Genomic DNA, 15486 nt, shown 5'->3' with positions numbered 1-15486 from the left:
GAGCTCTGTATCTAGCCCAGGTGGCCTTCCTGAGGAGACATGGACCTGCATTGGTACAGAGCTTGGACTATTGCATCACTGCTTTCTTTCAGCCTTATAGTTTACAGGGCAATCTAGCCACAATATAAGGTATAGTGGTTTGGTTTTGTGTAAACCTGATTTTATTAACTATGGAAGATGCTAGTCTGATTCCATTTAGCCAAAAGGGTTAAGTTCAGGGTAATTGATAGCAGTACAAGAATCCGTACGCTGACCAAATGATACACCTATTAAACATCATCAGCTCCTCCTGTGCCAGTGCTGACTGTGAATGACTTCAAGATCAGTTGTGCAGGTGATTTGTGAGAGGTGGGCATTTATGTCTTATGAACAGCTGTGGCCCTGTGGTCATTTATTAGGGAATAAAACTTTTGTACATTTCTTTTTTGGGGAAACATTAATAGGTTGGATCTATCTCATCAAACTTCAGGTGCCCAGAATATAGAAATCAAGAGCTGAGCTTCACAACTGGTGCTGAACTGCAAGGAAATAAAAAGAGACACAAGTTCTTAATGCATCATCAGAGAACTAGTAGAAGGCTTGCTGGAAACAAAGAGGATGATGTTCTGTGAGAGGATTTAGGAGGGGAGGGAGAAGGTGTGTGAAGCAGAACTAAAAGAAACCTAGGTAGAAGCAGGAGGTGCCACCTGGATAGATCACATCCCTTTCAATAACCAAGCTTTCTCTATGATGATGATGCCCACTTTTTGCAGGTTAGCTGTAGGTCTGTAAAATTAAAATGTGGATTTGGAAGACAGGCATGTGGAAAACACATTTACATCTCTACAGCTAGGGTTACTACAGAAAACACTTGCTAATGGTTAAAATGAATGCTGCAAAATACTGTTTGCAATCACCAAATTTGGAAATTAAACAAAACAATGCTCATCTTTCACAGCAGCCAAACATCGGACAGCCCAGACTCCTGTGATCTTATTGCAAACCAGCTAAAACTAGGTACTAAGGTATGCTATGACTTTTTCTTGTCTGTTTACATCTCTGTCCTGAATGCCATTCGGAAAGAATCACTCGAGTTTCACAGGCTCTATTTTGAAGAACCTTAGGATTAAGTCAGTCAGAATAGTAATTAACGTATCAATAGTCTATAGAAGTACAGTCCAAATTAACAGTGCAGAGCAATAGTATTAATTTTCCCTATAACTTAACCCAGATTGTCCAGAAGGTGGTGAGTTTTGTTCCGAAAGAAGGTGGCTTTCTACCTGTCAGGTTCTGCAGTACAGCTGAGTAAGCAGACATAGAGACAGGGTGAGGAGGAGGAGGAGAAGGGCAGCAGCTTTAAGCACAAGAAGCTTCATGGCTGCGTACACTGGTGTCAGCCATACTTTGCAGATACTCAGTTCAGAGCGTTCAGGAGTTGCGTTCTCCTCTCACGCATGCAGGCAAGTCATCACACTGGTGCTAAGCGCTGTCAGCATCAGACTACCCCATTGCCTACTTCTAGTCTCATAAGCAAACGTAGCCCCAGATTTAACAAAGTGCTTTCACTGAAGGGCAAGGAGATGTTTTGTTTTCCTGAAACCTGTATTTCCTTGTTTTGCTGAAAAGAATGGATTGAAACATGGGGTTTTTTTTTCCTTGTTTACTTGGTGTTTATTTCTTTGGTGCTTGTGATTGCCATAATATTACTCAAGATGTTTCCTGTAGATAAGCAAAACAAACTTTTGTGAGTGTATTACTTTTAGAAAGCTTGTGGATGAATTTTAGCCAACAATAATAGTTCCTGTAAATTGTTGCTTCCTGTTTGTGACATAAATACAGTAAATAAACAACAGTAAAAGGGGAAACTAGTACCAAGACTGTGTACTAAGAATATGTAGAGCTGTGTGACCCCTGTAACACTTTGAAAAACATGCAAATAGGCATTTCAGATGACTGGGCTGGTTGAAACATGATGTAGTCAGATAAGGTCTGGTGAGGGCACTTGAGGAAAGCTGCCATGGATCCCTTTATGTGCTCTGCCCCTCCCTGGAGGCATTTGTCCCTGGAGGAGTTATGTGGAGAACACATGTTTGTGCAAAGTCCAACAGTTCTACTTAGTCCCACTGTCATCCAGAGTTTAAGCAAAGCTACAGGATTTTGTACGTAAGGAAGGCGAAGTCCAGACAGACTTTCTACTTGCTCAGCCCACCTGTGGGGTAGTAATTTCTGATGGAAGTGCTGCAAGGGTGGTGTCAACTTTTAATATTTATCCACAGCTTGAAATTTCTTCCCCTGTTCTGTTCAGTGCTAAGGAACCAAAGTAAAATTTCCACGACTGATACCATGGTATTTCCAGGACTATATTAGTTACAGAAGGTCAGCCATAGTGGGTTGGATGAAAAGTCTCTTTTGCACAGTAGAAAGACTGGTAGCAGAGGGTTGATGAAAGTATGCAGAGCAGGGATGAGTATTGAGATATTTTTTTCCTTAATGTACCCTCTGTCATGTTTGTTCTTGTAACACTACCTTTGGGATTGAGTTTATTTATATGTGAATGATAAATCCACATGGGCACACTTCCCAGTGCTGGATTTTTAAAAAAATTATTCATGAAAACTTCAGAATGAAAATGGTAAATGGACTCTAAAGTTAGCAATATTTTCTGTTTAACACCAAGTATCCTGGGCCTTTTAGTACTTCTCAGCCCTTCATGCTTTCTTGCCCCATCTCCTCTTGCCTGGGGACGGTATGCCTGTTCATGGGGGTGTGGCATGGGGCTGGCAGCTGTGAGGACTGGCAACTTGAGAAAAATTTGCCTGAAACTCTGAGCCTTTCCACTTTGTTTGCTAAAAATAGCCTTGTTTATGTCAAAACACTCACCATGTCAGTCAGTGAGATTGATTGCAGTTTTTTTCTGATGTCCGTAAGCACCATTTCCTTGTGGTCTATAAATGGTACCCGCAAGGCAGGCAGATTTGCCTGATGTCTGTGACTAAGCTGTAGATTGAGCAGGCTGCCACATAACTCTCATTCCTAACTGCTTATTGCAAAACATTTGTGCATGGTTTTCATCCCAGTGATTGGGATTAAATGCCCTATAATGAGATTTATTGAGATGACATGGGACATGTGGATCCCTGTTGGATAATTGTGATTTCAGGGGACTTTCAAACTCAGAAAAAGAATTGGAGGGGTGTAACACTGCATTAGATAACTGAAGGCCAGACAAACACAGAAGACCACTGCAGAAAGTTAGGGTATTGTTTCTCATCCATTTAGTTTAGTCTTTAAACCTGGTAGACTTGCTTGGTAATATACATAGAAGAAACATCCAAGGACAAAGAAGGGCAGGGATGCCCAAGAAACACTTAAGAAGTGTCATACAGAATCCACACGAGCATTTGTTAAAGCTTAATTTCTTTAGGGTCTATACTAAACAGTGGATTAGCGTATTCCTTATCTCGACAGACTTCTCACACAATGTGATAAGCCATTTAACAACCACTGTCTGTCCTCCCTTGTCCCCTCCTGCCACATTCCTTGTTGTGTATTCCTTCCACTTACATCCCTCTGATGTTCAGTCCCTGCCGTGACCTGATTTAACACGTTAATCTGATAGGAAACAAACCCAGCAAAAGGAATGAGAGAGTTTTCTGCTGTCTTAATGAGTGAAATCAGCTCACATAAATTTTTTGAGCATCAGAGACAGTTTAAGGGATGGAGGAAAACATTAGCTAGGGGCTGGGACCAAAATGTCAGTGTTTGGAGTGAGGCAGACAGGACCAAGGAGAAAGGAAAAGAGACTTTGTCCTCCAGTAGCAGGAAACCCTTAGGAGATCTCAGCGGTCTGTGAAACCACAGCTTTCAGTGATTACTGAAACCTCCCTATTTTAAAAGTGTCTTCACTTTAGAAATCAGTCACTAATTTAATACACAATAAAGAGGAGGCTTTTCCAGCAGAAATCCCTCTGGGTATAGAGCCCATCCCATCACGTGCCTGTCTTAGGAGAGGATGAGCGTGTTCAGGACTGAACATGGCTTTGGCCATGTAAGAGCCTGATTCTGTAAGGGTATGCCTGCCAATACCTATAAACACCATTATATACTGCAAAACTATTAGTTTAGTGGAGCTTCACTAGATCCTCTTCTGTAATTTCTGTGCTGAAATACAGACAAAGACATCTTTCATGCAATGAAATTGTATGACTTGCATTCAGGTATCTTTCATGCAATGAATTAAAGTGGTTTTGCTGGATGTATACTAGTGGCAAAACATGTCAGAGTGACTCTGTTACTATGTAAAGAAAGTAACAAAGGTTTATCAAATGAGTTTGAAAGAATCGTACACAATTCCTACAAGAAGTTTCTTACTGTTGTCCTTTTCATGATTATGTGTGTTTTCCCATTTGGATCTACTTCAGTGACTATTGAAGGTTATTAGATCAAACGACTTACTAAAATTTCTGTTGTTCTTCTTGCTGGAAGTTCTTAAAGGCATTCAGAAAAGGTGAATAGCCAGAAATATCACAGGTACAGTAGAGTTTTTGACAGATATTCATGCTGGAGTTGTATGTAGCCCTCAACAGCACTTTGCTGATGTTCAGCCTAGAAATCTATACGTCCCTCAGATGTAAAATCGAGGCACTGTTGTTGTTGCCTAGAGAAAGCAAACTGTCATTTGGAAAGAAGCCACATTAATATTTTGATGGGTAATATTCTTTTTATGTACATATACATTATAATTGTGTCTGCTTTATTAATGCTTTCATTGGTTCAATAGGTAGACCGGTGCTTCCCAAGCTTTTTGTGTTTTATGCCAATCTTTCTTTTCAGAAGCCCCAACATCAGAAAAAACAGTGGCAATTAATACTACTGAGAAAGCCTGGCTGTCCAGGTTCCCAGACTAAAAATAAAAAAGCCAAATTGAGTAGGAAGTGTGGTCACTTGTCAATATGATATGTTTGTGTCCAGGTTCATAAATATTTGCTGAACAGAACAGCATAAGGAATTCAATCTTGAGCAGCTTGCTTACTATGTTCCTTCTGACATTGTGATTATAATGTTTATTTGCAAGTCTTTATTTTTTTCTGTGTAACTATCATATTCCCTCATAAATCAAAATGGTTACATACTATTTTCTGTGCAGAAAAAGCCCAAAACATCAGGAGAACATTTTCACAGCATTGCTAAGGACAGAAGTCATGAAAGCAAAAATGTGAGTATTTTTCATCCCGGTAGAAACATGTTGTGCTCTTTTTTTGACCGAAGACTGATATATGATGGCTTAATTCAACCACTGTAATTTTGGACAAACAATTTTGTCACCAAAAGCTGCTGACCTAGAATGCCCATTGCTCTTTATTGTGTATTTCATCTATGAATGAAGTGTCAACATAACAAGTCTGGGGAGGAAGTCAAGTTATGTCTCATGAATATATTATCTGATACTTTTGGATCTTTCTGTCAAGGAACATGCCTTGGAGCTTGAGTTTATACCAGCTCTTTTTCAGTCTCCAAAACTACTAACACCTCACTCCTTCAGGTGGCCTGTTTCACTTCCAGTTTTATCAAACAAGATTTTTACCAAGTCCATGAAAACATTTTCTGTTGTGTTTTCCAGTCCAGTAGAGTGCTGTGAAGAGAAGAGAAGGGGAAAGGTCACAGGACATTCTAGGGAAACAAGCAGTAAATTTTTTAATTAACTTTGGGATCATTACCAAGCCCCAGCTCTGAAATATTTGTGCTGTCAATATTAGTAAAGCTGTATCATGCCCCTTCCTACCATTCAGAGTATGTGATTTGGTACACTAGCTGGCCTAGCAACTACCATAGGATTAAGTTTATTTAAAGGTCATTGTCAGAATAGTTGGTATAAGATCTAATCCTTTGTAAAAATGTTACTTCTCCATTATTGCCGTTGGCATCCTGCATAACTGTTTAGAAAACACGAGCCTCATTGTAGTTGACAAACACTTAAAAATCCTCGATGAAAACAGTGGAGTCTAATGTTATGTTCCTACTTTCATGAAAAGGAATTTAACATAAATATTTTTTATAATACTGAGCACCCAATAGCTTGCAAAGTGAACACAAGTTGCTGAGATTTCTCAGCTTCTGAAAATCAGGCCAAATACTGAATGTCTGTCTTGCCTTCTGCTTGGGGGAAAAAAAAAAGAAAAAAAAGAAAAAAGAAAAAGCCTGATCTTTACATGTTAACTTTGCCCACTAGTTATTGAACCCTTACCAAGCTTCCCCAGTCCTAACCTAGTGTACACTCCTTGAACGAGCCATAAAGTGCCTGATCATAAAGATGATAATACCTTTTTGTCAGTCCATCTTTTGGAACTTAATAATTTGTTCATGTTTCTATTCTGTTTCACAGACTCAATGCATTGAAACTCAATGTAAGATATTTCAGGTACTTGATCCAGTGAAAAAAGGTAAATATTATAAGTTCAATTCTTAAAATCCTAAAAAGCAAATTTTTTTCTATAATTTCAAACCTCAGTAAAGAGTATGTCCCAAAAAGATAATCACAGAGTTCTCTGGTGGGATTTCACTCAGTCTCAGCATATGAAGAGCTCATTTTTGTTTAAACTGTCTTCATCACATTGTTATACTCTGCTTTACTGAGTGGGAACAGTCTCACTGGAGAAAAACTGAACCCAATGCAAAGTCCATGGAGTCAAAAAAATATTTGCTCCTCTTAGCAGTAGGATACAAGCATTTGTAATAATGGGCTTATTTGGTCCAGAGAAACTGAAAGAGAAAACATTCATTGAAGTCAAACAAGGCAGGCCAGATGCTATGGAAAATTGGAATCAACCAGAAATTCTGGTTTCAGTACAAAAGGAAATAAGCAAATGTGGAGGCTAAGGAAGCAGAACTGAAGGACTTGTGTCAATGCAACCTCTAGGAAATCTGGGAAAGATTTAGGCGTTAAAATGAGCAAGTAGCTCCACATGAGTTATCTTCATACTGTGCCATGAGGACAAATAATGGTTTGTACCTATGTGAAAATAGGGAGAAAATATCTTGACTTATTTATAGAACTTTGAGTCTAATACTGAATTACTTTGACTACTTCTGGTGTCATCATTATTAAAAAAAAATTTAAAAGAAGAATGCAAAAGAGAACCTTTCAAAGTATTTAGAAGTGGAGATAACCACTTCAAACTTGTCATGAAACTTAAGAGAGTTCAGCCACTTTATGATGAAATGAGACTTTATAGGATGAAAATTGTCTCCTAAAATCATAGAATAGTGTGGGTTGGAAGAGACCTTTAAAGGCCATCTAGGCCAACCTCCCTGCAATGAGCAGGGACATCTTCAACTAGATCAGGTTGCTCAAAGCCCTGTCCAACCTGACCTTGAATGTTTCCAGGGATTGGGCATCTACCACCTCTCTGGGCAACCTGTTCCAGTGTTTCACCACCCTCATCATAAAAAAATTCTTCCTTAAATCTAGGCTAAATCTACCCTCTCTTAGTTTAACACTATGACCCCTTGTCCTATCACAACACGCCCCACTAAAAAGTTTGTCCCCAACTTTCTTATAAGCCCCCTTTAGGTACTGGAAGGCTGCAGTAAGGTCTCCCTGGAGCCTTCTCCTCCCCAGGCTGAACAACCCCAAATCTCTGAGCCTGTCCTAATAGGAGAGGTGCTCCAGCCCTCTGATCATCTTCACGGCCCTCCTCTGGTCCCACCCCAACAGGTCTTTCCTGTGCTGAGGACGCCAGAGCTGAATGCAGTACTCCAGATAGGTTCTCACCAGAGTAGAGTAGAAGGGGAGAATCACCTCCCTCGACCTGCTGGTCACGCTGCTTTTGATGCAGCCCAGGATAGGGTTGGCTTTCTGGGCTGGAAGCACGCATTGCCAGGTCACATCCAGCTTTTCATCCACCAGTATCCCCAAGTCCTTCTCAGCAGAACTGCTCTCAATCCCTTCATCCCCCAGTCTGTATTGATACCAGGGGTCGCCCCAATGGCATTCTTCAGTAGAGCAGCTCAGAGTAGCAGAGATAGCTCAGTCCATGAAAAAAAAAGCATGAGAAGCTGTGACTGCAATTGATAGCAGACAAATTTGCATCAGAAATAAGAGATGCATGTTTTGGCAGGGAGTCAGAACCCCATTAGTACAACTCCAGGAGATGTGGTGGGTTCTCTCTGTCTCACTTCAGTCAAACACACAGTCTAGAAGAGGGTCCACAGAAAACGGAACGAAATTGCTAGCCTCTTTTTCATGGTAGGTGAAACAAATTATGAAATGATCTGTGGTTCTTTCAGGCCTAAAAAAATCTGATTTTCATAAACTTGTAATTTTAACATTTCACATTAAACCAGAATAGGCTTCTTACAGGAATGTAGAGTTTATTCAATCCAGGAGTTTAAGGATAGGGTTTGGTAGAGTTTTTGATAGGGTTTTAATAGCAAATGTTGCTGTGGACAGAGTACTGAAAAACAATGGAATTTGTTATGCTTAGTGTCAAACTTTGGCTTCACAGATACCCACAAAGCCGTGAAACAGTCTGCTCTCAAGCATACAAAACCAACAAGTTAATCTATGAAGAAAGTAGCAATGATGTCCTGAATAGAAAGCTGCCTGTCCTCACCTCACAGTTTCATAAGTCAGCATTCATTGATTTTAGCCATTGTCATTATTTTTATTTATTCAAATAAACACCTGTGAGCAGTGTTAATTACAGCATCGTGTCACTTTTTAAAAATTCTTACAGCTCCTATTATTGCCAAAATTTTGCAAAGCCAGTAATACATTTCTCTTCAGTTCTTACCTCTCCTACACAGATAAACAAGTCTCATGACATATTCTGAGAATTACAAAAAGAAAAAAAATCCTTTGATTCTTCTCATTGAAATAAGAGCTTTAAAATCTTTTCCAGATGTCATGTCAGCAAATTACACAGAACAGTACTTCAGCTGTTATTTTCATGAGCAGAGATCTAGAATTCCTCAGTGAGGACCAGATGAGAAATATTTAAAAATAGCCATATGTATTATCTGTGTTTTTATATAAATCTATGGGTTTTATGGATTCATAGCAAGCTATCACAGATCAGTTAAACAGAGGAATGTGAGAACATATTACTTATTCTCTGCCTACATTGAGGATACTGGAATTTATTCTCAGGACAATCCTTATTCATGTGATTTTCATGCTTTGGGTGCTGAAAATCTAACAATGCCATGCTGTAGCAGTATGTTTTAGCAATGACTTTGTGCTTGGTTCTGAATTTCCTGTCTTGTTTTTCTCAGACATGCACCCAGAGCTATTCTGCATTATGATTACTTTGTTTTTATCTTGGAGAACTTAATCAGAAAACAAAAAACAACACCAACAAAAAAAACCCAAAACAAAACAAAACCAATGTAGCATGGTAGCTGGAAAACTAACATATGAATATTTGGTTTGCGAATGGGTTTGTAGGAAGGATGTGCCTGTGATAGGAGAGGACTAGATTAATTGATTGAGGGTATCCTGTGTTCTTAATGCATTTTTTAAATCTATGTAAATATAATTGGAGGGTTTTCCTCTGTTTTGCCCTCCCTACTTTATTTTGGCCAAGGGGGTTAAATATTATTAATGAAATTTGGTATCAACTGTATAAAGCCCCTCTTCGCTTAGAATAAAACGAGTTTCAAAATGTTGTAAATACTACTTGTGTCCAAGGGACATGCCTCCCCATACACTGTCAGACCTGGCTCATCTCACCCATTGATCGTGGACCTTACCCAGTAGTTTCCTGCCTCACAGTACCCTGCAGATGAGTTATTTGCAGTGCAGCACAGAAGCCAGCTGCAGCTAAGCTGGTCCGTGGCTGGCTGGTGAGCTCCATCTGCCAGGTCAGGTTGTGCTGAGAGAGAGGCCAGGGGCCTGGGCTGCAGCAGTGATTTTGTCACTCGAGGAGATGTCATCACCTGCCATCAGTGCCAGGGCTGTGCCTGTCAGACCAGCAGACGTGCTGGAGATCCATGTCTTGAGAAAGAAGGTACATGAGCCACCTGCAGTATGGAGGGAGAGATGAAATTAAAAGGTGCTCCCCCTCTGCCAGCCTCTAAGCCTGAGCACAAATCATTACAGCTGTAACTGGCTTCTGTGGTACAGGCAGTCCGGTTAAGTACAGCATAAGTACAATTTAAGTACGGTACAGTTAAGTACATTTAAGTGTTATGACTTATGCGGGCTTGCCTGCCGAAGAGGAGATTAATAAAGTATGCGTTTTAAAATGTTTTTGCAATCTTCGGTGACTCTAAAGCACTTTCTTCCCCAGCTGCAACTGTTTATTCCTAGCTATTGTGTACTATGCTCAAGGGTAAAAATGTTACAGATCACGTTCTTCTAGGCTTTCCTGGAATTGACGCTTAGAGGAAGGAAAAAACCAAAAAATCCTGGCTCTTAATATTTTGTTACTGTGGTTTTTAGATCTGGACTGGAGTACTACACCACAGCCTCTAAAACACTTTACATCCCCTTTTTCTCCCTCCTCCCGCTCTTCTAGAGATGTCTTATCAGCAGGGAGTATAGTGAAGGCAGGTGCTACGTATGTACCTGAGAGGAAACAATTTCTAGCCCGAAGGTTGCTGTCACTCAGGTATTTTCATCTCACCTGCACTGGACCCCTGTTCAGCTGCTGCCTGAGTGCAGTGGCACCACCACTCTGGAGGCTGCCGCACTACTTGTAGCCTCCCTGGGTGCTGGCACTGCCCATGCCCCGGGGCACCTCGTTCTTACCCAGCTAGTCACCCTGCAGGGAGCACTGGCAGCTGAGCAGCTCATGAACACATTGCCTGTCAAGATCAGTCAGGTGGCACCAGCTCTTCTTCTCTCCCACCCACACCCATGTTGCTTGACCAGTGGGGCTCGACATAGTACTTGTGCTCTGGAGATGTCTGCTATCTCTAGTCCGGTGTCATTTGAATGTCAAACACTTGTTTTCCTTGGAGCAGGCACTAGGACTGAGAACATGTTCTTCAGCAGAGCTGCATGCTTACCACAACAAAATAATCATGTTGCCTTTGGCACCTTCACTTCCCGATTTACAGTTTTATGGATAGTGAAACAGTTTCAATAGGAGCTACCTAGAGTGTCTTTATCCCAAAACAGTGTTTCTTAGGCAATAGATGAAGAAGGGGAGGTGGGCATGTGAGTTACAATCTGCTCAATATAAAAAATGTCTTAATCCCCACAGCTAGTCATCTGAGTAGATGGCTTGATGTCCAACAATGTCTGCTTACTGTAACTCTTCTTACTGTAACTCTACTTAAGTGGAGTAAAGTAAGTAGAGTTACGGTAAGTAACTGTATCAGCCTCAGCCAGTTATTGAGTCTGAACCAGCCAAGATAAAATTTGGAAGTTTCGTTGTGTTAGGATTTTTTTAAGAGAGCTGATATGCACTTTCAATATTTTATTTTTTTCTACTTTTTACAGTAAAATTGCCAATTACAGCCTCTGCCAAACAAGTAGGAGATTATTTCAGGTAGGATGCTATTATATTTTACAGGTTTCTAGCATTTTTCACAAAACGGGAGTGAGAGAATGATCCCAGTCTGATTTCTCTACAAATCCACTCTCCTTCTCTTTATGCTCCTCTGACATTGTGCTTCATTGTTTTTCATTCACAAACTAGACAGCTGTCCTTGGCCACTTCTTCCCATGGTTGACACTGCAGTGGAAGGCAATATTAGAGAAGCAGAGAATCGTCTTTCCTCCATCTCATCTGGAGCACCCCCCCTTCAGCACATAGCGGAAGCTCCATTCCTCAGCCATGCTGGACTCACCAGCACGCAGGCACTGGGTGATCTGGTGCTTTTCTGGAGGAAGGGATGATTGCTGATGCCTTGGGAGGGAGGGAGAAGACAGGGCCGTGCAGCTACTAAGAAACTGGGCAGAGGTGGGAAAGTAAAGGGCAAGGCAGGGTAGGTGGCACAGACAGTTCAAAACAGACATTTACTACTTTAGAATGGTTGGATATGTTAAAATCACAATATTCTGATGGTGATGGTGCATAGCTCATTGCTAGTGCATTCCCTTCACTTCTAGGTTCTGGTGCACTGGCGATGAACAATGAAGGTTGTACATTGAGGGCAATGGCCCATGGCAGTAACACTGACAATCAGTGTTTCATAAGTACCCACCTACTGATAGCATAAAATGTTCTGTGTCTTGCCAAGCGGACATGTGGCTGTTGTTGGGTAACAGAGCAAGGTGGAGTTAACTAGCTAGCTAGATTGCAGTGGATCCTGCCACAAACACCTTATGAAATAATACATATTAATTTGTTCACACTAAACAATTTCAAGGACTCCTGCTTTGCACCTTACAGCTCAGACTTTGCTACACAAACTTTAAAATTTTAGGCTTTCCCCTGATAAAAGAGGAAAGAAATGTCTTTGGTGTCTGTCTTCTGTCATGGTAACCCTCTGCTGCTTCTATGATGCCTACTTCTGGCTGACTCAGAAGGAATAGTGGTATAGTGGCTACATGATATTGGCAATAGTGTCCTTAAGATAGTATGGTGGCATTGTGTTTCTTTGTAGTTTGAAATACAGTAAATTACTTCTTTTGTCTTTTGTCTTTTGTCCTTTGTCTTTTCCTTATATGATTCTTAGGAAATGCTTCAGACTAGAGTAGCAAGAATTTTACCTGTAAGGATTTTCTATTCTGCATGGTCATCTTCATGTGTATCTTTTCATGAATTTGTGTGGAGATAAAATATTTTCTGGCCTGACCTCTGTGTGTTTTAGCTCTGCAAGTCTCACTCATGATGGTAAAGGCAATCATGAAAAGCCATCTGTGCCACAGGAGGCAGAAAAAAGTGTGTGCCGTGATATGATCCTATCCACAAGAGAAAATTTCCATTCATCCAGCTTTAATCTGGTCTCCCAGAAGATGAAGAAACACAACAGCAAAAGTGTCTCCAAGTCAGCAGAGAAGGCATTTCAATATTTAAAAGGTTCTCGGTTATTGTTCTATTCGAAATACACAAAAGAATAGGATTTAGTTCTGTTTTGTGGGTTTCTTGATCTAGCTCTCAAGGTACTGAAAGACATAAGAGAGATGGTAGCAGTACATTAGCAGTGCTGGAAAACTTCGTGTTCAGCAGCAGGTGATACGCTGTGGCAGATACCAGAACTGGTTTCATGGAGCTTGTCAGCTGAGACAATAGAAGTCCAGAAGCTCATTAACCTCTTTGTGAACAGCCCAGGGAAAAGAGCTTGGAAAATCTCAACCTAATGGCAAAGGATAATGCCTCTGACCCTGCGCTATCCTTTTGCAGTTACTGGTGGGAGAGGCTCTAGCCATCGAGTCATTGCTTGTCATACATATCAGCATGCCATAAAGGGATGTATGGCCTGACTCTGTGAAATATTGGAATTAACCTTTTCAGAGGGGGTCAATAGAAATCATATCGCTGGAGCAATAAAACCAGGTCCTGTGCCTATGACTGAAGTTTCCACATTTTAGTACTAGATTTTGAATTATGCTGTGGCTCTCCTTTAGTAAAGGAAATATTTTTGCCATGATACCACAGTTTCTTGTGAAGGAAACCAAAGCCATGTATTTTTTTTAGTAAGTAGTAACTCCGCAGTAGTTGATATGGATTTTTTTTTCCTCCTTTTTGGCTCAGGTCATGATCATAATGCAAAGAGCAATTCAAAAAAGGAAGAAAGGAAAATGAAGGAGAGGCTCCCCTCAAAAAGCACAAGGCCCAAGAAAACCAGGACAGCAAGCCAAGATGTAAATTTTGAGAAGAGTAAATCCTGCCAGGCACAAGACACACTGCAGTTCTCTCTGCCCTTACTGCCTGAAGTAGAGAACAGACAACATGCTGCAAAGTATCAGGATGTATTTTGGAGCCCCAGTTCTTCAGCCAGTGAAGGCACATGAAAGTGTCATGTGTCTGATTTGCTTAAAAAATTCCCAAGATTTTGTTTATGGATTATGACTCTACCAGCAAGGGAGTAGATACCTGCAGAAATCAAAATTCTTCTTGCTCTTTTTTTTTTTTCCCTGAAAAATAGTTCACATATATTGTGTAATGTACACATGAAGTTTCTCTCACTACATGAAGAAGTATCCCAAATTCTAAACCAGTTTAGTTGGGAGTCCCTCCTGAATATAAAGTATCATTTGTCTTTATGTATACTGATTTTGTGAGGCAGACTGCACTTCCAGAAAGAGCTCTGTGAAGAGCTAAGTCCCCCCCTTTCTTTTTTTCCTTTTTTTTTTCCTTCTTTACTGTATTTGGAAGTTTCCCTAAGATTCTCAAGGAGACGGATTATTCACCAAGCAGCTGAAGCCACCATTCCTTGATCATAGTAGAGAAACTAGAGAGTGATAAGCCACAAAAATCATTCCACCCTTTCACCAACAAACCAAATACATGTTACACTCAAAAACATTCGACACAAAATCTGTGCACAAATAGTCATTCTGTGGAACTCTTTGCTAAAAGATGTCAGGGATGCAAAAAACATACATGGATTCAGATGGACATGTACGTTATAGATAGACCACTGGGAGTTTTTGAATAGACACATACAGCTTGGGAAATCTCAGCTGAAAAGAGCGAGAATCTAGGAGACTGCTTGGGAAAAGTATTGGATACGTTTGTTCTGTTCCTGCTCTCCCCTTGGCATCCACACACAGTCACCTTGGAGGCAGGGTACTGGGATAGATGGCCCCTTGGCCTAAACCAGTACAGCCATTCATGTGTTCTTACATACCTGGGTGATATTTTATTTGTTACAGTCATGTACCTGCATAGTTTGCATTTTCTTAATGTATATAGCATTGTACAGACATCTGGGAGAAGAGATGAAAAATATACTGCTTCAGACAGGTAAATGAGTTCTGCCTCCTTTAAATTTCCTAGCACTTTGGATTGCCCGGTAAGCAAGTCAGCGGGCTTCCTCTCTCTACCTCATCTCTGACTGTATGGCATACTCCATTTTAATCCGTACATTGGAACCTGCTGCTGCAAAATCAAGGCCATCAAGTTTTGAGCATTTGAGAGGGGCTGAGCTAGATTATTTGTATCTGCAAAAAGAAAGAATTGGCCAAATATTTAAAATACTTAAAATGTTTTGCTGGAAGGAAACATCCCATACAGCCTGTATATGCACTGTTTTAGAGACAAGAGGAAAAATCATGTCTTATTACAGCGAGACAAATGGGGTAACAAAGACAAAAAATTAGACACATAGGCACAAGTCATCATTACAAGGCCTCACAGAGACAAGTGGGTCAGAGCTAAAACTGGATGCAAGCATGGTGAAGAAGGGTACCTTCCAAGCTAAAGGCTGCAGCCAGTCGGGCACCGGTCCTGGGGAAGGAGTTCTGGGAGCCTCACATGTGATACCCCAAGAGGTTAGGGTTCAGTCGCATGGAATCCTAAATGCAGCACACGTGCAGACAGTGCAGAGCCATTTAGCTTTGCACTGCCTTGGACTCCAGCTCTTAGGTTGCCAGCAACCTCCTCATGGCAG

General features: G+C 40.8%; 1 protein-coding gene and 1 long non-coding RNA gene across 3 annotated transcripts in view; one reads left to right on the top strand and one right to left on the bottom strand.

Moving 5' to 3' along the window:
• Positions 1-11788, top strand: part of AGBL3 (AGBL carboxypeptidase 3) — a 26652-nt gene extending 14864 nt beyond the window's left edge. Inside the window, exons 11-15 of one of the 2 annotated variants that reach the window (XM_054815211.1) lie at positions 938-1004; positions 5126-5194; positions 6362-6419; positions 11426-11474; positions 11625-11788. In XM_054815211.1, coding sequence (XP_054671186.1) covers positions 938-1004; positions 5126-5194; positions 6362-6419; positions 11426-11474; positions 11625-11658 — 277 coding nt within the window. In that variant the 3' untranslated portion in view covers positions 11659-11788. Of the gene's footprint in view, positions 1-937; positions 1005-5125; positions 5195-6361; positions 6420-8483; positions 8618-11425; positions 11475-11624 lie in introns of those variants that run through there. The other variant, XM_054815221.1, reaches the window with a different exon arrangement.
• Positions 8622-15486, bottom strand: LOC129202480 (uncharacterized). Its single transcript, XR_008575724.1, has 2 exons — positions 15286-15486; positions 8622-9999 (listed from the first exon to the last, which is right to left on the bottom strand). It is a non-coding gene; the product is annotated as an uncharacterized LOC129202480 (long non-coding RNA).

This window comes from Grus americana, chromosome 1 (assembly GCF_028858705.1).
Source record: "Grus americana isolate bGruAme1 chromosome 1, bGruAme1.mat, whole genome shotgun sequence".
In the NCBI taxonomy this organism is placed as follows: Eukaryota; Metazoa; Chordata; class Aves; order Gruiformes; family Gruidae; genus Grus; species Grus americana.
Note: the sequence above shows the minus strand (reverse complement) of the source record. Positions and strands in the feature narration are given on the sequence as shown.